Here is a 22,935-nt window from a genome sequence, read left to right as displayed (position 1 = left end):
TGACTTCCCTGCTTACCTTTGATGCTTCCAGCAGCTTCTATCTTGCTCCAAGCCTCTTCTACTTTTCCCGTTTCCGTCCCGGTGGTTGTAACAAGAGCCATGGGCAGCCCGTGGCTTCTGAGGACGCTAGCCAGCTTCTGGGCTGTGTCCACCCAAAGGTCCCCCTTGGAAGAGATGATGCCGACGTGAGCCCAGTTAAAATATCTCAACACGTCGAGGAGGACTGTAGCCGCAGAAGGCAACATCCTGATAAACCACGGTTGGTTAATTGGCTTATCCAGGTCATCGTGTAGACAGGCCCAAGATAACATGGGTTTGTTCCAACCTTGGGCTAGCAACGAGGAAGCCTCACAATAGCTAGGATTCAACGGTCCTATGAATGCTGACCAGTTCTTGGAGGAGTCAACCAATCTAGCCATTGCTTCCCAAGTCTGGAGACCTTCCTCCAACAATACGTAGTCCAGTGGATGGACCGCGACGAGGGAAGGATCCTTCTTGATCCTCTCCATAGCTAGTTGAGCGGCAACTTCAGGCAGGGCGTTGGTGAAGAAGTTAGAGGACCAAGGTCCCACCAGAGCGACTGTAAGGGCCGGGCAACGGGCTGGAGAAAGCGTCAGGACCATCCCTAAGATGATACCCCTGTGAAGGTCCAAGAAGATCCAAGAGGACCAGGTGGCATACGAGGAGAAGACAAGTTTCCCGGTCATTGCATTCCCCGCTCAGGAGGCCACGACAATCATCGGTAAGGATGGGCAACCTGTTGAAGGGGAGGAGAGGTTAAAAGGCGGGACTGAGAGATTCACGTTGGATGTCTCGACTTACAGCAGTTGGTTTAGTGACCATTCAAAGTTACAACAGCATGGGGAAAAGGGAATTATGACCATTTTTTATCTCTCTCGGTCTCTCTCTCTCATCCTCTCTCTCTCACACTCTCATTCTCTCTTCTCCTTTATCTCTCTCATTCTCGCTATGAAACATTCTCTCTCTCATTCTCTCTCTCTCTCTCTCTCATTCTCTATCTCTCATTCTCACTATAAAACATTATCTCTCTCTCATTCTCTTTCTATTCTCTCCATCTCTCATTCTCTCTCTCATTCTCATTCTCTCTTTCTCATTCTCTCTCATTTTCTCTCATTCTCTCTCTCTCTCATTCTCTCTCATTCTCTCCCTATCTCATTCTCTCTCTCTCATTCTCCCTGTCTCTCATTTTCTCATTCTCTCTCTCATTCTCTCCCTCTCTCGTTGTCTCTCTCTCATTCACTCTCTCATTCTCTCTCTCTCATTCTCTGTCATTGTCACTATAAAACTTTCTCTCTCATTCTCTCTCTGTTTCATTCTCACTATAAAACATTCTCTTTCTCTCATTATCTCCCTCTCTCATTCTCTCTCTCTCATTCTCTCTCTCTCATTCTCACTATAAAACTCTCTCTCATTCTCTCTCTCTCATTCTCACTATAAAACTTTCTCTCATTATCTCCCTCTCTCATTCTCTCTTTCTGTTTCATTCTCACTATAAAACGTTCTCTCTCTCATTATCTCCCTCTCTCATTCTCTCTCATTCTCTCTCTGTTTCATTCTCACTATAAAACATTCTCTTTCTCTCATTATCTCCCTCTCTCATTCTCTCACTCTCATTCTCTCTCTCTCTCATTCTCTCTCTCATTCTCACTATAAAACTTTCTCTCATCTCCCTCTCTCATTATCTCCTTCTCTCATTCTCTCTCTCATTCTCACTATAAAACTTTCTCTCTCTCTCATTATCTCCCTCTCTCATTATCTCTCTCATTATCTCCCTCTCTCATTCTCTCTCTCATTCTCACTATAAAACTTTCTCTCTTATTATCTCCCTCTCTCATTCTCTGTCTCTCTCATTCTCACTATAAAACTTTCTCTCTTATTATCTCCCTCTCTCATTCTCTCTCTCTCTCATTCTCACTATAAAACTTTCTCTCCCTCTCATTATCTCCCTCTCTCATTCTCTCTCTCATTCTCACTATAAAACTTTCTCTCTCTCTCATTATCTCCCTCTCTCATTATCTCTCTCATTCTCTCCCTATCTCATTCTCTCTCTCTCATTCTCCCTGTCTCTCATTTTCTCATTCTCTCTCTCATTCTCTCCCTCTCTCGTTGTCTCTCTCTCATTCACTCTCTCATTCTCTCTCTCTCATTCTCTGTCATTGTCACTATAAAACTTTCTCTCTCATTCTCTCTCTGTTTCATTCTCACTATAAAACATTCTCTTTCTCTCATTATCTCTCTCTCTCATTCTCTCTCTCTCATTCTCTCTCTCTCATTCTCACTATAAAACTCTCTCTCATTCTCTCTCTCTCTCATTCTCTCTCTTCTCATTCTCACTATAAAACTCTCTCTCATTCTCTCTCTCTCATTCTCACTATAAAACTTTCTCTCATTATCTCCCTCTCTCATTCTCTCTTTCTGTTTCATTCTCACTATAAAACGTTCTCTCTCTCATTATCTCCCTCTCTCATTCTCTCTCATTCTCTCTCTGTTTCATTCTCACTATAAAACATTCTCTTTCTCTCATTATCTCCCTCTCTCATTCTCTCACTCTCATTCTCTCTCTCTCTCTCATTCTCTCTCTCATTCTCACTATAAAACTTTCTCTCATCTCCCTCTCTCATTATCTCCTTCTCTCATTCTCTCTCTCATTCTCACTATAAAACTTTCTCTCTCTCTCATTATCTCCCTCTCTCATTATCTCTCTCATTATCTCCCTCTCTCATTCTCTCTCTCATTCTCACTATAAAACTTTCTCTCTTATTATCTCCCTCTCTCATTCTCTCTCTCTCTCATTCTCACTATAAAACTTTCTCTCTTATTATCTCCCTCTCTCATTCTCTCTCTCTCTCATTCTCACTATAAAACTTTCTCTCTCTCTCATTATCTCCCTCTCTCATTCTCTCTCTCATTCTCACTATAAAACTTTCTCTCATCTCCCTCTCTCATTATCTCCTTCTCTCATTCTCTCTCTCATTCTCACTATAAAACTTTCTCTCTCTCTCATTATCTCCCTCTCTCATTATCTCTCTCATTATCTCCCTCTCTCATTCTCTCTCTCATTCTCACTATAAAACTTTCTCTCTTATTATCTCCCTCTCTCATTCTCTCTCTCTCTCATTCTCACTATAAAACTTTCTCTCTCATTATCTCCCTCTCTCATTATCTCTCTCATTATCTCCCTCTCTCATTCTCTCTCTCATTCTCACTATAAAACTTTCTCTCTTATTATCTCCCTCTCTCATTCTCTCTCTCTCTCATTCTCACTATAAAACATTCTCTCTCTCTCTCTCTCTCATTTTCTCTCATTCTCTCTCTCTCTCATTCTCACTATAAAACATTCTCTCCCCCTCCCCCCTCTCATTCTCACCATCCCTTCTGCCTGTTTTAACACCACCTTATTTCCCCTTTCTTTTCTCCCTCCCTCCTTCTCTCCTTCCTTCCTTCCTCCTCTCCTTCCCCTTCCTTCTTCCCTTACATTTCTCCTACTCTTCCTCTTCCTACCCTCTCTCCTTCTCTTTCTCTCCCTTCCATCCTCCTCTCCTTACCTCTTTCTTCTTTCCCCCGTCTTCCTTTCATTCTCTCCTCCTCTCTCGCCACTTACCAAATTCTTGAGTGGCGTTGTCCAAAGTTAGGGATATCACGACGCAGAGAAACCACAATATTCAGGCTGCGTCTGTTTGATGGACGTCCTCTTTTTCCTTTTAAAAAAAGAAAATAATTGAAAGAAAATAATTCTAGAAAAATGACTTTGTAAGTCACCTCTCTCTCTCTCTGAAAAACTGGCACTTTTCCGCCACAATGATTGGAGTTATGAAGTAGATGGAAGATTTGGTACCAAGGAGATTTTTCCCCTTGAGATTTACCATTAATGCTTCATTGGAAGAGCATGTATTATTTTGGCAGTAATATTATGGGATGCAGGAGTTTTGTTTAGTCCTCCTTGTTTTTCCATTTTTATCCCACTTCTTAAAAAAGGACACAGCAGGTTAGACAGATTGATGCAGTTTGATCAGGGGTGAAACACTACCCGTTTGCTACCGGTTGGGCGAACTGGTAGCAAAGATACCAGCTGTTCACCCAAACCAGTAGTAAAAATTGCTACTGGTTGGGCAAACTGGTAGCAAAGATACCAGCTGTTCACCCAAACCAGTAGTAAAAATTGCTACTGGTTGGGCAAACTGGTAGCAAAGATACCAGCTGTTCACCCAAACCAGTAGTAAAAATTGCTACTGGTTGGGCAAACTGGTAGCAAAGATACCAGCTGTTCACCCAAACCAGTAGTAAAAAAATGCTACCAATTCGGGCGGTAGCAAAGATACCAGTGTTCACCCAAATCAGTAGTAAAAGAATGCTACTGGTTCGGGCGAAATTGTTTTTCTGACAATCAGCTGCCCCGCACGATTTCGATTAGCTAGAAAGCAGGATTTCCTGCTTTCCAGCTAATCTAAATCGCATGGCGCATCGGATTCCCCCGCCCCCTCCTCGCTCTCCGCTTACCTCGCCGTTTGCTTACTTGCTTGCCAGGTGCGCTTGGTAGCAGACTCCGCCCACTCGCCCAGACATCATTTTGACGCTCTGCGCATGTGCGGAAGAACCTGTGCATGCACGGAGGTGGCGCATGTGAGCGAAGCGAGCAAGCGCGCTCATATTGGTACTGAACCAATAGCAAAATAAGTAGATTTCACCCCTGAGTTTATTTATTTATTTGTTTGTCCCCTGACTTTTTAATTATTTTTCCAAACAACCCATGGTGATTGACCTATTCGACGTATCTTCCTCCTTTGTCTTCCTCATAACAACAGCCCTGTGAGTTGGTTAGTAATCTCTACAGTAGGGGTGTCAAAGTCAAGGCCCTCAGGCCACATCCAGCCCACAATGTGGTCGGATCCAGTTCGTGCAGCCCTCCTGGAAATGGTAAGGGGCCAGCCTGCATCACTTCGGTCCAGTCTATCCCATCCTGCTGAGCACACATGTGCACAGCAAGATGCGGGCACAAACATCACTTCGCCTGGCCCACACCATCCCGGCAGGCACTTGTGTGCACAGGATGTGGGGGCATACACATGCACCGTCCCGGCCCACCCCATCCCAGCTTGCACATGTGCGTAGGCCTCCTTCTGTGTGCAAGCCCACTTGCCGGGATGGCGTAGGCGGGGCCTGTGCACACTTTTTCCCACCGCTTCCTGCGCACATGCATATCCACCAGGATGGGATGGGCCGAAGCAACGTGGGCTGGCCCCTTACCAATTCCAGAATAGTTGTGTGGGCAGGATCCAACCACACCATGGGCCAAATCTGGCCCGCGGGCCTTGAGTTTGACACCCCTGGTCCAGAGGTGGGTTCATACCGGTTCGGCCCAGTTTGGCCAAATAGATAGTAACTTGGCGGAAGTGACCCAGGCCTGCCACGCCCCCGAACCGGTTCTCTTACACCGGCATTTTTCAGTTCTGCGCATGCAAAGACCAATTTCCATTGCAAAGATTCATTTTGTTTCCAGTTTTTTAGGTTTCGCGCATGCACAGACCTTTTTCTTTGAAAATACGAGCAAAATGAGCATGCAGGCGCAATTCTTTTTGCCCGCACCGAACCGGCAGTAATGCCAGCAACAACCCAACCCCTGCCGTGGTCAACAGTAAAACCTCTGCATGGGCTTCGCGTACTGTCTCTGCCTGAAAAACTCTTAAAATAAATCCAGAATTTCTAGGCAGGGTTTCGAAAGGAAAATGCGAAGCTTTGCTTTCTAATTTCCCCCCCCCCCCTCTTGGACAGGGTGTCTTTGCAAATGACAAGGGGACTAACTTGACTAAGGCATTAATTTGTGAGGGAAAGAACAAGTCAGAGCTTGTTCCTCCTCCTTCGATCACCCACCGGGAAAAAAAAATGCTGAGCATAGAAAGCGGCAAATCAGAGCCAAGGGGAATATTCATAAAAGTTTGCATCTTCTTACGTGTTTAGCCTCTGCCAAGCAGGGACTCATTAGCAGAAGTGCTAACCAGATGGCCAGTTAGCAAATTGGGTTTGGGGGCCCCTCTAAAGCAGGGGTGTCAAACTGGATTTCTTTGAGGGCCGAAGGAATTGTCCTCCGTGGGCCAGCCGGGGAGTGGGGGGTGGAGGAAGATGGGACAGACGCAGGGGTGGATTCCAGCCTGCATTTCTGCCAGTTTGCTCGTGCGCGTGTCCTGTGCATGCGGAGAACTGAAAAAGAAGGTGGCGGCACCAATGGCGCCAACCGAAGAACTGGTTTGGGGGCGTGGCAGGCCTGGGTCGCTGCCGGGCCGAACTGCTGGGCCGAAATGGTAGGAACCCACCACTTGACGGACACCTCCTGAGCACTCTGCCAGCCAAAACAGGGAGCAGGAGGGTGGGGTGGGGGGCATGTGTCCTCAATTTTGGCCTGGACAGCCTCCTGAAACACCCTGCTGGCCAAAGAGGGGTGTGCGTGGCCCCCCTGAGGCCCCCTGTGCCCCGTTTTGGCCAGCAGGGTGTCACAGGATGCTGTCCAGGTCAAAAATGGGGCATGCGTAGCCTCTCCGTGCCCCCCCCCCCGTGGCTCCCTGTGCACCATTTTGGCCGGCAGGGTGCTGCAGGAGGCCATCCAGGCTGAAAACGGGGCACATATGACCCTTCCGTGGTCCCCCTGTGTCACCCCTTTGCCCCGTTTTAGCCAGCAGGGTGTCACAGGAGGCTGCCAGGCCAAAAAGGGGGCATGTGTAGCCCCTCCATGCCCCCCCCGGAGACCCCTTGTGCCCCATTTTACCCCTCAGGGTGCTGCAGGAGGCCATCCAGGCTGAAAACGGAGCATGGGGGGGGCACTCACACAGCTTCCCACGCGCCGTTTTCTCTAGCAGAGGCCCTGTGGCCCAGTCCTTTGCTATTTCCAGGTGGGCCCCGTGGCCCAGATCTAAACACCCCACGGGCCAGATGTGGCCCATGCGCCTTGATGTTGACACCTAAAGCTCCCACTTCTGTCATCTACAACTAAGGCCAGGAATTTCCAAAATTATTGGAACTGGGTATGTCTAGTTTAATTAAAAGAAGGACTAGCGGAGACATGATAGCAGTGCTCTAATATCTCAGGGGTTGCCACAAAGAAGAGGGAGTCAAACTATTCTCTAAGGCACCTGAGGGTAGAACAAGAAGCAATGGGTGGAAACTAATCAAGGAGAGAAGCAATCTACAACTGAGGAGAAACTTCCTGACAGTGAGAACAATCAGTGGAACAGAAGTTGCCTCCATAAGTTGTGAATGCCCCAACACTGGAAGTCTTTGAGAAGATGTTGGATAGCCATTTGTCTGGAATGGTATAGGGTTTCCTGTCTAGGCAGGGGGTTGGACTAGAAGACCTCCAAGGTCCCTTCCAACTCTGCTATTGTATAAAAATGTATATCTGATTACCTATGTAATGGCAGCTAAGATTGTGTTTTGCATAACACTGGAAAAGTTAAGAGATTCCTAGGGATGAGAATGTGATTCGGAAAATATGAGAATGTGCAGAAATGAATAGGTTAACACTGGCAATTAAAGAAAAGGAACAAACTGAATATTATCTCATATGAGAACTATTCTACCGATGGTTAGAGAGCAAATACGAAAGTTAGAAATGAACATAGATTAGTGACATATTAAAATATATATATATATATTAATAGAATGAAACAAGAAGATTGTTATAGTATCGGATATGGTATGTATGTCAATATTAAGTCATGAGCAGATTAAATCATGAATACGATTGTAAATGCTAATTGTTATTGCACAAGGTATTTGCACCCAGACTATGCACTGTTTAATGGAAGATGGATTGTTTGTATTAAAATAAAATTTAAAAAAGAAATTTCGGAAAGAAACTTCTAAACTTCTTTCCTGACAGTGAGAACAATTAATCAGTGGAACAGAAGTTGCCTCCAGAAGTTGTGAATGCCCCAACACTGGAAGCCTTTAAGAAGATGTTGGATAGCCATCTGTCTGAAACGGTATAGGGCAGAGGTGTCCAAACTTGGGAACTTTATGACTTGTGGACTTCAACTCCCAGAATTGGCTGGGAGTTGGCTGGTTGGGGAATTCTGGGAGTTGAAGTCCACAAGTCTTAAAGTTCCCAAGTTTGGACACCCCTGGTATAGGGTTTCCTGCCTAGGCAGGGGGTTGGACTAGAACAGTGTTTCTCAAACTTGGCGACTTTAAGTCCTGTGGACTTCAACTCCCAGAATTGGCTGGGAGTTGGCTGGTTGGGGAATTCTGGGAGTTGAAGTCCACAAGTCTTAAAGTTCCCAAGTTTGGACACCCCTGGTATAGGGTTTCCTGCCTAGGCAGGGGGTTGGACTAGAACAGTGTTTCTCAAACTTGGCGACTTTAAGTCCTGTGGACTTCAACTCCCAGAATCCCCCAGCCAGCATAGCTGGCTGGGGGAATTCTGGGAGTTGAAGTCCACAGGACTTAAAGTCGCCAAGTTTGAGAAACACTGGACTAGAAGATCTCCAAGGTCCCTTCCAACTCTGATATTCTATTATATTCTATTCTATTCCATTCCATTCCATTCCATTCCATTCCATTCCAATCCTATCCTATCCTATCCTATCCTATCCTATCCTATCTATCTATCTATCTATCTATCTATCTATCTATCTATCTATCTATCTATCTATCTATCTATCTATATCTATCATCATTTATCTGGGCAGGGGGTTGGACTAGAAGACCTCCAAGGTCTCTTCCAACTCTGCTATTGTATTGTATTGTGTACTATGAATACTTTCTCTGCCCTATTTTACTTCTGATTAAGGCCACCAGAGGGCGCTCTATCCCTAGAATAATATTTTGGCTTAATTTTTGCAAAAAAGATAAGGGAATTCTTCTCAACAAACAGCCACAGGGGGAAGGTACTTTAATTCTAGTGGGAATTATTTCATGGAGTGTTTGCACTTTAGGGTTGTGAACCAGAGGAGAAAGGAGGGGGAAGCGGGCTGTCTCTCATATTTACTTAACGGGCTGGCCATGTTTCTCTTCTCTTTTTCTCATCCGCTGCTTGCCGCCTCCCTAGGGTCGTCCGGATCTGCATTTGTGTTGTTTCCGACAAGCAAAGGAAGCCCGTTTCGCTTAACGACGGTCTGATTGGGTCTGCAAAAAATACAGGGAAAGGAAAATATGAGCCTGTTGGAGATCTAGGTTCCTTAATTCTTCTGCTGTTGCAACAGAAGTAAAAATCAAAGAGAGAAGGCAGAAGGCAGGAGGCTAAAGCATATGAAGAACGGTTGCAGGAATTGGGGATGTCTAGTTTAATGAAAAGAAGGACTAGGGGAGACATGATAGCAGTCTTCCAATACCTCAGGGGTTGCCACAAAGAAGAGGGAGTCAAGCTATTCTCCAAGGCACCTGAGGGTAGAACAAGAAGCAATGGGTGGAAACTAATCAAGGAGAGAAGCAACTTAGAACTGAGGAGAAACTTCCTGACAGTGAGAACAATTAATCAGTGGAACAGAAGTTGCCTCCAGAAGTTGTGAATGCCCCAACACTGGAAGTTTTTAAGAGGATGTTGGATAACATCATTTGTCTGAAGTGGTGTAGGGTTTTCTGCCTAAGCAGGGGGTTGGACTAGAAGACCTCCAAAGTCCCTTCCAAATCTTTATTCTGTTAATTAATCACTGATGATGTTGATCAATGGTACGGAGGGTCTCCTGCTTGAGCAGGGGGCTGGACAAGAGCAGGGGTCACCAACCTTTCGGACCTCGGAGACCACTAAATTCATAATTTTAAATCCCACGGAGTACTAATATGATCTGCCTAATGACCGGCTGGGAGGGCGTGGCTAGGTGATCATGTGACTAGGTGGGCATGACCAACTCGATGTCATTCACGTCAAGGGGCGCCTCACTGGCCTCTACTTGCCCCTCCCCTCCCAGCCCCTCCTCACCTGCCCGCCTGGGCTCCTTAGGGCCCCAACAGGGAGCAGTTGTTGGAGCTAAGCAGCCCCCAGGAGAAAGAGTTGGCAAAACAGCTCAGTTCAAATTGAATTTCATCAAGAAGGAGGCTCAGCAGAAGCACCTCACTGAGGACTACGAGCATAGGTTTTCCAAGCAGAGGGGAGACCTGTGGGGAGGGCAAGGCCAGGTGCTGGCGCCTGGAGGCTCGGCGGGCTGAGATGCTCAGCCAGTTCCTGGCCGTGATGCAGTCCCACTGGAACGAGGCCCTCCAGCTCTTCGCCACCAGCGGCTCTTCCCTCCAGCCTTCGCCCAAAGCCCCCCACCAGGAGGCTGAAGGAGACCCCAAGTCAGAATTTCTGCTCCCCTCCGACCCCCACAAAAAGACCCCGAAGGGGGAGACTCTCTGTCATTCATTGCCCGTATCCATCCCAGGGGCCATAGTTTGAGGACCCCTGATTTAGTGCAATATAAAAAAATGCAAATAATTTTTCTGCAGACCACCAAAGAATTTTCACGGACCACCCGTTGGTGACCGCTGGACTAGAAGACCTCTAAGGCCCCTTCCAACTCTATTATTCCATTAATGAGAGGTTGCAGACTTGGAAGAAATAAGCCGTAATTTCTTTGGGAGGGGGGTGGGGGGAAGTCACATTCACAAATTTTGGTTTTCTCGCCCGGAAGACCATTCCAGATTTCCCTCCCTAACTTCAAAGAGAATTCCAGCCTTAAATAGTCGCTGATTTCCCTGTTGACATTTTGGGTGCCCCTTTTATAAGCCTCTGGATTGATGGATGGTGACCTTTGTTGACCTTTGAAATCTTCCAAAAGACTGCTTCCCATTCAGCAGTTGATAACCCTGGTCAAAAGTCCAGAAAGCTGAAAGAAGAATCCTTCAAACCCAACACTAAATTATAGTCCAGCGGCTCCGATTTTGGTTATTTATTTCCCTTCATTCACGACACGTTCAAAGACGAGTTAAGTGGGTTGGATCAGGATTCGTTCTCTTCCCTTCTTCCCATAAATAAATTTATTTATTTATTTTATTGAGTTTGTCGAACATGCACAAGGTAACAGGTATAAACACGGACATGGACAGAGGAAGTGAGTACATATAAAACGGACAAACAATCTCAATACATAATACTACACATATTCACTGCAGCCAGGATTGCTTTCGCACAAAACTGGAAACAAATCAACACACTCGCGGATGAAACAATCATTAGAAAGGTACTCGATTGTGCAGAGATGGACAAAATGACCATGGGGTTAAAAGAAAGAGAAGAATCGGATTTCTATAAAAGATGGAATAGAATTTATAAGTGGCGAAAAAACAAAAGCCAGAACAGGAAATACATTTCTTTGTGGGGTTTTTTTCTCTAAACTAGTATTGAATAAAAATTAACCAAAGTTACTAATTACTACCAAACATAAGAGGATGTTGGATAGCTATTTGTCTGAAACGGTATAGGGTTTCCTGCCTAGGCAGGGGGTTGGACTAGAAGACCTCCAAGGTCCCTTCCAACTCTACTATTGTATTGTATTGTATAAAATATTGACTACAACGTAAATATAATGGTGATATGAACAATTAATATTAGTACAAGTGTTAGTATTACTGTCGTTACATTATTAGAGACGTTAAAATCGACAGGAAGGCCGTGGAGAATGGAGAACTATAAAGGCTAAACATAAACGCCGATACAGAAGGCTGTATAACTACTTTATATTGTTAAGTCCGTCTTGGTTTTTCTGTTGTTGTTGCTGTGTTTTTCTTTCTGTTTTTAAAGGTAAAAATATTTAATAAAAACTATTTTGGGAAAAAAACAAAGTGAGTATAAATAAATGGGGACAATAGGGCAGCTGGTGCGCTTATGCATGCCCCCTTTACGGGACCTCTTAGGAATGGGGTGAGGGTCCACGGTAGACAGTTTGAGGTTGAAGCTGGGGGGGGTGAGGAAGTAATAACGGAGTCAGGTAGAGCATTCCAGGCGTTGACCACTCTCTTGCTGAAGTCGTATTTTCTGCTATCGAGTTTGAAGCGGTTTACTTTGAGTTTGCATCTATTGTATTATTGAAGCTGAAGTAGTCGTCGATAGGTAGGACGTTGTAGCAGACAATTTTGTTTACTACGCTTAGGTCAGACTATAGGCGGCGTAGTTCCAGGTTGCCCAAGCCCAAAATTTCGAGCCTGGGGGTGGCATAAGGGATTCTGTTGTGAGCAAAGGAGTGGAGGACTCTTCTCGTGAAATACCTCTGGACCTGCTCAATCGTATTAATGTCCGATATACAGTGTGGATTCCAGGCAGACGAGCTGTATTCGAGAATTGGTCTGGCAAAGGTTTTGTATGCTCTAGTTAGCTGTAGAATGTTACTGGAGAAGAAGCTTCTGCAAAATTAGGCTAACAACTGTTAATGCTTTTTTGGCAATGCTGTTACAATGAGCTCTGGGGCTTAGACCGTTTGAGATGAGTACTCCTATACCAATGTCTTTGCCGGACAATTTTTGACCGTTTTTTCAACTCTTGGCAAAGAAGGAAAGTGTGCAAGTCCAGCTTTTGCCTTCTCTGCTGGCTCAGAATCCAATTTTGCTTCTCACTTAACAGCCGCTCTCTCTCTCTCTCTCCCCCTGCACCGTCTCTTTTTCGTGGGTTGCAAAACAAACAAGCAAGCAAACAAAGAATCTATGGCTTATCCAAGCCAGCATCTCAGGGGTTTCGTTCACTGCCAGACTAAATGAAGTCTCTTAAAGGAGGATTACAGGCTGAACACCCCCCCCCCCCGCCACTCAGTGGAATAGGAAATTCAAAGGGGGCAGTTTAGCGCCTCTCGGCTGTAATTAAGTTTCCATAATGCTAATTTTCCTTTCTTTTGGCAAGGGACATAGAGAAAGTAGTTGGGTGCTGAGTTAGTCTGTCATCTCAGGAACCAAGCAGGTCTCTTCTGATAAGCTGAAAAAGAGAGTGCGGAGAAGTGGTAAGTAAGGTCTCCTTGAGCAGGCTGTATATACCCTACGAAGCTATGTGGGTATCTGACACTAACATTTGTGATACTTCTCACAACATGGAGAGAGAGAGAGAGAGAAAGAAAGAGGAGAGGGAGGGAGGGAGGAAAAGTGTTAGGGAAAGAAAAAGAAAGTAAGAAAGAGAGAAAGAGAGCAAGGGAAAGATAGAGAGAAAAAGAGAAAGAAAAAGAAGAGAGAGAGAATGGAAGGAAGGACAGATGAAAAGAAGAAAGGAAAGGAAAACAGAAAGAAAAGAGAGAGCAAAAGAAAGGAAAGAAAGGAAGGAAGGAAGATTAGAGAAAGAGAGAAAGAAAGTAAAAGAGAGAGAAAGAGCAAGGGGAAGACAGAGATAGAGAAAAAGAAGAGCAAGAAAATGGAAAGAAGCACAGATGGAACGAAGCAAAGAAAAAAACAGAAAGAAAAGAGAGAGAGAAAGAGAAAGAAAGGTTAAGGAAAGAGAGAAAGAAAGTAAGAGGGAGAAAGAGAGGAAAGCAAAGGGAGAGAGAGAGAGAAAGAAAAAGAAGAGCGAGGGAAAGAAAGAGAGAACGAGAAAGAAAAAAAGAAAGCAAGAAAGAAAAAGTGTTAGGGAAAGAGAGAAAGAAAGTGTTGAGTACTGAGGAGCCTGGCCAGCAGAGGGCGTTCGGAGGAAGCTCTCTGATTGGCCAAGGCGCGCGCTCCAGCCGGCGGGAGAATTCAAGGTTCCCTATTGGTTCTACCGGCTGACAGCTGTAAGTATAAATAGCTGTCAGCCGGCTCGCGTTTTGTCCGTTGTCAGTTAGCCTGTTACTGAATAAATCCGTTGAACTGACCTCTGCCTCAGTCTCCTCACTACGGATCTAACACTGGCGACGAGGACGGGCGACACGGACCCCTTCGTCGTGCCACAAATGGCTACCTCTGCTGCTTTTTCGCCTTTCAGGCCAGAGGCTGAGGCTTGGGAAGCGTTTTTAGAGAGATTCGATTGCTTCCTCATAGCCCATGACCTCATAAACCTCTCTCAGGAGAGAAAACGCGGCATATTCCTCAACTACTGTGGCGCAGAAATGTTCGCCACAGCTAGGGCTCTTGCGGCCCCCGAACCAGCAAATTCGCTACCATGGGAAGACCTGATGACTCGCCTCAAGCATCATTACGAGCCCGCGCCGTCCCGTTTCGCCCGCCGACAGTACTTTCGGCGTTGCATCCAAAAAGAGGGCCAAACCATTGCCCAGTACATCGCTGCTCTTCGGGCTGAGGCAAGTCTGTGCGAGTTCAGCGACCTAGAAGAGGCGCTGCTGGAGCAGTTCATCTACGGGCTCCGCGATGTAAAATTACATCGCCGCATTCTCGCACGACCCGAACTGACTCTAAAAATCGCGGTGGATGATGCCAGAGCCTATGAGATGGCTGACCAATCCACCCCAGATTTCAGCCACCTCAGCCAGCACCCTCACGCTGCCTATGTACCGCCTTCCCAATACGCGCCTTCAACCGCCTCATACGCGCATTCTACAGAATCTGCTTTCCGACATGAGGTCGATCAGGCCGTTGACCGCCTCCAGTCGCTCACCACCAGAGACGGACGTCACTGCCTGAGTTGTGGCGGCCGCCACCAACGATCCCAATGCCGATTCCGTCAGGCTCTTTGCCACAATTGCGGCCGAAAGGGCCACCTGGCTGCCGTGTGCCGCTCCGCGCCTTCTGACAGAAGACCCGCTCAACAACCACCACACACTCACCGCAATCCAGCCAATTTCCCTGGCCGTCGCCAAAACTCCCTCACCGTTGGCGACCCGGCCGCTGCTTTCCCTGAATGGCTGGTGGACTCGGCCTCTTCCTCTGCGGAGGGCCGAGGTAAGCTGCACATTCCAATTACCCTAGAGGGAGTGACAACTTCCATGGAGGTGGACACGGGATCGGCTAGATCCATCATGTCATGGGACACATTTCACTCTCTGCTACCTAAAATACACCGGTCTAGCCTATCGCCCCCAGACTGTCGTTTACGCGACTACCAGGGGAACTCCATTGAATTGCTGGGCTGTGGCAGATTTAAAGTGGCCTACGGTTCCCGCCACGCCAGGCTTCCGCTCCTCATAGTAAAAAACCCTCTATCATCTTTACTGGGTTTAGATTGGTTTAGGGCACTAGGGCTCTCTATAGCGGGGGTGCATTCCCTACTTCCCTCTCCTCTCCCCTCTTCTAATTCTCTCTCTTCTCTCCTAACTGAATTCGCTGACGTCTTCAGCCCCTCCCTGGGTTGCTATACAGGTTCACCCATTTCCCTGAACCTCGACCCTTCTGTAGCCCCCATACGCTTGAAGGCTCGCCGTCTGCCACTGGCTCTTAAAGCCAAGGTGGACGCGGAACTAGATAAGCTTCTCCGCCAAGGCATATTGGAACCTGTGGATTTTTCTCCATGGGAAACTCCAATCGTAGTTCCCCTTAAGTCCGACGGATCCGTGAGGATCTGCGCGGACTTTAAATCTACTTTAAATAAAGCCCTGCAAGCACATCCCTATCCTGTGCCAGTGGTGCAGCATGTTCTGCACACACTAGGCAACGGGCGCATTTTCGCAAAATTAGATCTCGCGCAGGCGTATCAGCAGCTGCCCGTTGACGAGCCCACCGCGCTTGCGCAAACCATCGTAACCCACCGCGGGGCTTTCAAATGTCGAAGGCTGCAATTCGGAGTCAGCGTGGCCCCGGGAATTTTCCAAGGGTTAATGGAGCGTCTGCTCCATGCCATTCCCGGGGTCACCCCATACTTCGATGATGTCTTGATTGCAGCCCCCGACACTGCGAGCCTCGTTCAGACGCTGCGCGCTGTTCTACAGCGTTTCCGCGCTGCGGGCCTCCACTTAAAGCCCGAAAAATGCCAACTGGGGGTCTCTGCTGTAACCTTCCTAGGTTACCGCATCGATGCCGCGGGCATCCACCCCGACCCACATAAACTTAACGCCATCCTAGCTGCCCCCCCACCGCAGTCTAAAGCAGAGCTACAAGCTTTCTTGGGGCTCCTAAATTTTTATGCTTCTTTCATTCCCCACAAAGCTTCCCTAGCCGAGCCGCTTCACCGCCTCCTGGACACCAAAGTCCCTTGGAGCTGGAGCAGCCGCGAAGCGCAGGCGCTCGCGGCTGTCAAGCAATCCCTCACTACTCCTCCAGTCCTCGTCCAGTATGACGAGTCCCTTCCACTAACTTTGGTTTGTGACGCCTCTCCCTTTGGGGTGGGCGCTGTTCTAAGTCATTCCTTCCCTGATGGCTCTGAGCGTCCCATAGCGTTTTACTCCCGCACCTTATCAAGGCCTGAGCGCAATTACAGCCAGCTTGATAAGGAGGCGCTGGCTGCCGTTGCGGGAGTAAAGCGCTTCCACCACTACCTATACGGGCGTCACTTTTCCCTCATTACAGATCACAAGCCCCTTCTGGGTATCATTGCCGGGGATCGACCCACTCCTCCCATCCTATCCCCACGCATGTTACGGTGGCTTGAATTCCTCTCTGCCTATTCCTATAATCTGGCCTATCGCCCTGGCGGCCATATCTCCCACGCAGACGCTTTGAGCCGCTGCCCCTTGCCATTGCCCATTCTTGACCCGGCTCCTACTGTTCAAGTATCACTAATTGATGACTTGTCCCTGCCTATGTCCGTCTCGGACATAGCTGCGGCGTCTGCTACCGACCCTGTCATTATCCGAGTTATGGCCGCCGTAACTCGAGGCTGGGCATCCTACTCTACAGACCCCCTCCTCCTGCCGTTTTTCCGCCGCCGTTACGAGCTGTCAGTGATGCAGGATTGCCTCCTTTGGGGCTCCCGCGTTGTAATTCCCTCGTCCATGCGGGCCTCTGTGCTGTCTCGCCTCCATGACGGCCACCCAGGCATTGTCCGAATGAAGGCCCTTGGCCGCGGATATGTCTGGTGGCCGTCTATGGATGCGGACATCACTTCCTACGTCCAAAGTTGTTCTGCCTGCCAACGAGTACAGGCCGCCCCCCCCACGGCGCCTCCTCGCGAGTGGGAACAACCTTCAGGCCCATGGAGTCGACTACACGTCGACTTCATGGGTCCCCTTGATGGCCATTCTTTCCTAGTTGTGGTCGATGCATGGTCAAAATGGGTTGAGTTATTCCCCATGACCTCTACCACCTCCGCGGCCACCATCCGCGTCCTAAATTCCCTGTTTACAACCCATGGGCTGCCCGATGTTATCGTTTCCGATAACGGGCCCCAATTCGCCTCTTCCGAATTCTTTTCCTTCCTCACCTCCCTGGGCATCCGCCATGCCCCAATATCGCCATATCACCCGGCCAGCAATGGCCTGGCAGAACGTGCGGTGCGTTCTGCAAAAGATGCCTTTGCCCGTATGGCTGCACTACCCTGGCCGGACCGCATTCACACGTACCTCCGCACCCAACACACCACCCCTTGTGCTTCCACGGGTAAAGCCCCCTCCGAGCTACTCATGGGTCGCCGCCTCAGGTCTACTTTAGACCGCCTGCATCCCCTCTGTTCTTTCCCCCCCTTTCACCCTTCCACCTCCCCGAGATCCTTTCTAGTGGGGGAGGAAGTTTTCGCCCGGAATTATGCGGGGGATCCCAAATGGGTGCCTGGAAAGATCTCAGACGTAACAGGGCCCTGCTCTTACAGGGTCCTCCTCAACGATGGGAGATCTTGGAGGCGCCATGTAGACCTGTTGCGGCGACGACCGGCAGAAGTTCCCGAAATTGCAACCAGAGGACAGAAACAGCCAGGCCCTAACAACGCCGCCTGCCGGCCCAACAGCACAGAAAACTCTAGCTCCGAGTCGGCGCACGTTGCCCCCGGTGCGTTTGGTTCCTTACCTGTTCTGACGCATCCATCTCCTAGGGTTGGGCCTGTCGCGGCCGCTCCTCCAGGGCCTCGTCACACGGGCGGAGCCGACACTCCTTCCTCTTCGAACGCCACACCAACTATGCCAAGGCGTTCCCAGCGCGTGCGCAGACGACCAAAATATTTGGAAGATTACGCATGCGCAATCCGGGGGAAAGGGGTGTTGAGTACTGAGGAGCCTGGCCAGCAGAGGGCGTTCGGAGGAAGCTCTCTGATTGGCCAAGGCGCGCGCTCCAGCCGGCGGGAGAATTCAAGGTTCCCTATTGGTTCTACCGGCTGACAGCTGTAAGTATAAATAGCTGTCAGCCGGCTCGCGTTTTGTCCGTTGTCAGTTAGCCTGTTACTGAATAAATCCGTTGAACTGACCTCTGCCTCAGTCTCCTCACTACGGATCTAACAGAAAGAGAGAGAAAGAGAGCAAGGAAAAGACAGAGCTAGAGAAAAAGAGAAAGAAAAAGAAGAGTGAGAGAGGAAGGAAGGAAGGAAGAAAAGAAGGAAAAGTAAAACAGAAAGAAGAAAAGGAAAGGAGAAAGAAAAATGAAACCGACCCACAGAATTTAATTCAAAGTAACAGGAATTCAGGCATGCAACTCGGAGGAGATGCCGACTTGCAGCTCTTTAAGCCAGTTGCACCCAGCCCAACAACGCTTAGAGGTCCAGGAACTTTTCCAGGGTGTGTGTGGCTATGGCCAGTCTGCACACACACACACAGACATCTTTTTTAGGGTTTAAAGGCGGTTACGAAACCTCTTCGTGAGTCAAGGGGGCGATTCCTGGAAATTCCAGCTGCAAATCTCTTAAAACAGGCCCCGTGGGACGGGGGAGGGGGGGAAGAGAGAGAGAGAGAGAGAGAGAAGAGGAGGAGGAGGAGGAGGAGGAGGAGGAGGAGGAGGAGGAGGAGGAGGAGGAGGAGGAGGAGGAGGAGGAGGAGAAGAAGAGAAGAGAAGAGAAGAGAAGAGAAGAGAAGAGAAGAGAAGAGAAGAGAAGAGAAAGGAGCCAGGGTTTAAGGGTAACCTTACTCCATCCCTCCCCACCCCTCTTATGTAACTCCCTTCTTTGTGGTGGTGGCAGCCAGAGGGACGATCCAGTTGCAGCTGGAAAGACTTAACATGCCAGAAGGGAACAATGGCCTCCACTGCAGCTAAGCAGCTTAGGAGGATCGCCTTCCCTTTGCCACTTTTCCTCGCCAAAGTTCTCCTCTTACCTGAGCTGCTAACCTAAGATTTATTTCGGCAAAGGGAAAAGTAAACATACCTGCCCCAGGATAAGGTTGCGGGATCCAATTTGAGCTGGTTCCCTGGGGACCAAAGCTTTATCCCACCCTGAGGGCAGGGACAAGAAGCAACGGGTGGAAACTAATCAAGGAGAGAAGCAACCTAGAATTAAGGAGAGATTTCCCGGCAGTCAGAACAATTAACCAGTGGAACAACTTGCCTCCAGAAGTTGTGAATGCCCCAACACTGGAAGTGGGGGTGGTCCCTATTTTTCTATTTGCATTTTTTACATGCTTTCGAACTGCTAGTTTGGCAGAAGCTGAGACAAGTCACGGGAGCTCCCTCCGTTACGCGGCACTGGGGATTCGAACCGCCAAACTGCCGACCTTTCTGATCGACAAGCTCAGTGTTTTAGCCACTGAGCCTCCGCATTCCTTTTTGAGCCCGCGGAAGAATCAACTTTTGGTCCCGGTAACCAAGCCAAATTGGATCCTACAAGATTCTTTTTTTTTTTTCCCTTCGGCTTTCATTTTATTTTATTTTTAAAAAATGAACGTTTGTCATTATTGCTTACAGTGATGTTATCTGTTTTGAGGCCCAAGGAAGGGGACCGTTCAGCATCGTTAAAACATTTGGACAGAATGTCCTGCCCCTCCTGATTCCAGATGTTGTTAGATGTTTCTTCTGCTTTCTCTCCAAATCCTTCGGCCGTGCATGTCTCATCTTCTCTATGGAAATAGTCCATCATCCAGGTCACGGTTGTCTCCGGGATGCACTGAAGAAGCTTCTTGGATGAGAAAACGAAACGTTTTCAAAATAGCAATAGCCTGTAGACCAGGGGTGTCCAAACTTGGGAACTTTAAGACTTGTGGACTTCAACTCCCAGAATTCCCCAGCCAGCATGGCTGGCTGGGGAATTCTGGGAGTTGAAGTCCACAAGTCTTAAAGTTCCCAAGTTTGGACACCCCTGCCGTAGACTTATATACCACTTTGCAGTGCTTTCCAGCCCTCTCTAAGCGGTTTACAGAGTCATCCTCTTGGCCCCCAACAATCTGGGTCTTCATTTCACCCACCTCGGAAGGATGGGAGGCTGAGTCAACCTTGAGCCCATACGGATTGAACTGCTGGCAGTTGGCAGAGTCAGGCTACAATACTGCATTCTAAGCACTGTACCACCACGGCTCGCTCCTTCCTTCCTTCCTTCCTTCCTTCCTTCCTTCCTTCCTTCCTTCCTTCCTTCCTTCCTTCCTTCCTCTCTCCCTCCTTCCTTCCTAAAAGCACTTAGACTTATATACCACTTTGTAGTGCTTTTACAGCCCTCTCTAAGCGGTTTACAGAGTCAGCCTCTTGCCCCCAACAATCTGGGTCCTCATTTTACCCACCTCGGAAGGATGGGAGGCTGAATCAACCTTGAGCCCATCAGGATCAAACTTCCTCGCTGTGGGCAGAGTTAGCCTGCAGTACTGCATTATAAGCACTGCAACACCCTTCCTTCCCTCCTTCCCTCCTTCCCTCCTTCCCTCCTTCCCTCCTTCCCAATAGACTTACATACCACTTCGCAGTGCTTTTACAGTCCTCTCTAAGCGGTTTACAGAGTCAGCCCTTTGATTCTGTCAGACCCCAACAATCTGGGTCCTCATTTTACCCACCTTGGAAGGACGGAAGGCTGAGTCAAACTTGAATCTATCAGGATTGAACTGCTGGCAGTGGGCAGAGTTTGTCTGCAATATTGCATTCTAACCACTGTGCCACCATGGCTCACTCCTTCCTTCCTTCCTTCCTTCCTTCCTTCCTTCTTTCCTTCCTCCCTCCCTCCCTTATAACAGATGAGATAATTGGCCAGTTAGCAATGCAGCTAGTTCCCGACATACAACAGTTTGTTTAGTGACTGTTCAAATGGCACTGAAAAAAGGAACTGATGACCGTTTTTCACACTTAACAACTGTTGCCGCCTCCCTGTAGTCACGTGATCAAAATTCAGCTGCTTGGCAACTGACTCGTATTTATGACGGTTGCAGCGTCCCCGGGGTTACATGATCCCCTTTTGCGACCTTCGGACAAGCGAAGTCAACGAGGAAGTCAGGTTCACTTAACAACCGTGTTGCTAACTTATCAACTGCAGTGATTCCCTTAGCAACAACGGGAAGGAAGTTCGCAAAGCGGAACGAAACTCACTTAACGCCTGTCTCGCTTGGCGGCATAAATTCTGGGCCTCCGCGGTGATCGTACATCGAGGACTAACCATGTTTACCAATAAAAAGGTACCCACGGGCACTCTTTGGAGGGGCGAGTTGCAGAGATCCTGAACGAGGAATGTTAAATAGCAGCGATGAGCTGTAATAAAACGGGAGGAAGAACCGACGACTTTTTTGCCGTGGGAATTTGCTTGGGATGACTCGGCGCGCAAGAGCTTAAAGCCGGAGAAAACGTGGCGCATGCCAGAAACGTGTATTGTTGCACGATTACGCAAGGTGGAGAAACAAAAATCTGGATCTTTCTTTTCTGTTTTGGAAACTGAATCCGGGACTCCTTTTACTGCCTTTTTCTCAGCGGAGAGAAGGAAGTAACCACTGAGGAAAAGGTGAGAACGGGGCACTCGAATTTCCAAGACAAAAAGCGTTTCGGTAACACAGGGTAGTATTAAGTGACTCTCGGCTTTCACGGTTTTGGCTGGTCAAAGATAGTAAGGAAGGGATTGGAATTGGATGCTCTTTGGTTTCTATTGTGGCCCGCCAGCGGCCAGTGGAGCTGGTGGCAGATTCGGACAGTGAGGAGGTTGGGGAGGAAGATGGGTCAGTCCCGGAGTCTGGGGAAGGCTCTGATGAGGGTTCTGTGTCGGAGGCAGAGAGGGGGCCAGAGCCGTCTGTCGGTTATCAGCTGCCTTCAGAGTCAGACATCAGTGAGGCAGAAGAACAGCTGGGGCCTGTTTCCAGTGTGGGCATGCGCAGAGTTGCCAGAGGAAGGGAGCAGCTAAAGAACAGGGGTCGACTTGGGAGTAAGGCCACAGGTGGACGCTGAATGGCCCCTCCCAGAGGAAATAAAAGAGGAGCAAAAGGGGAGTGGGCTTTTGCAGAAAACAATTCGTTCGGTTGTTAGATTTGTTTCAGGAGTGGGAAGATCTGTCCGTGAATCCCAGAGACTCTGTGCCAAAGTCTTTCTTGCACAGCACCTCATTTGGACAATATTTACATGGCAGCTTTCCAAGCTAGATAAGGTCTGTGGTCAAAGATATTCCTTTGAAAGACTGTTTGCCAGGCCTTGGCTGAATGTGAATGAGAGGAATTCACATTCGTCTAATAAAAGAGGTTTTCGTCGGGACCAGGAATCTCCTTCCTGCTTTTTGGGGGAAGCCTCGCTCAGAACAGTTTTGGTCTGACAGGCAGAAACTCAACAGGTGCAGCTAGGCACTGCCAGGTCACTGCTCTGCCCAGATAGACTCTGACAGGGAGCAAAGGTGAAGTACATTGATAAAGCAGGATAAAATGTGAATTAAAATATAAGAAGAAGACGTGGCAAGATAAAAAGCCCGCTTGTAAGCCGTGTACAAAAACAGGAAAATGTCATAAGCCCTAAACCTCAGAAGTCCAGTAAAGGTTCCAGTAAAAGTCCTTATGTCAAAAGCCCAAAATTCAGCTAAAGTTTGTATAGAGCAGGGGTGTCCAAACTTGGCAACTTTAAGACTTGTGGACTTCAACTCCCAGAATTCCCCAGCCAGCCATGCTGGCTGGGGAATTCTGGGAGTTGAAGTCCACAAGTCTTAAAGTTGCCAAGTTTGGACACCCCTGGTATAGAGACACATAGTCAGTACCTATGGCCCAAGACAAAAGGAGAAGTAAGACAATATCTACTTATAAGGCTTCTTTCCTCAAGGTAACCAATAAGAAATGAGTTAAGTATTTCCGTGTTACGCTGCCTTTGAGAATGTAT

The 22,935-nt window shown here is 48.1% G+C and overlaps 1 protein-coding gene across 1 annotated transcript in view; it reads right to left on the bottom strand.

The window, feature by feature from the left end:
* LOC309391624 (retinal guanylyl cyclase 2-like) overlaps positions 1 to 19,127 on the bottom strand; it is a 60,769-nt gene extending 41,642 nt beyond the window's left edge. The window contains exons 1-5 of the mRNA XM_081952296.1: positions 19,049 to 19,127; positions 11,083 to 11,233; positions 8,999 to 9,135; positions 3,623 to 3,719; positions 17 to 757 (exon numbers count right to left, since the gene is read on the bottom strand). Of these exons, the coding sequence (XP_081808422.1) occupies positions 17 to 707 (691 nt within the window). The 5' untranslated portion in view covers positions 708 to 757; positions 3,623 to 3,719; positions 8,999 to 9,135; positions 11,083 to 11,233; positions 19,049 to 19,127. The remainder of the gene's footprint in view (positions 1 to 16; positions 758 to 3,622; positions 3,720 to 8,998; positions 9,136 to 11,082; positions 11,234 to 19,048) is intronic.
* Positions 19,128 to 22,935: the final 3,808 nt, after the last annotated feature.

The sequence above is a fragment of the Natrix helvetica genome (genome assembly GCF_964273705.1).
Source record: "Natrix helvetica genome assembly, chromosome: 4".
NCBI lineage: Eukaryota > Metazoa > Chordata > Lepidosauria > Squamata > Natricidae > Natrix > Natrix helvetica.
This window is presented reverse-complemented; position numbering and strand designations above follow the sequence as displayed.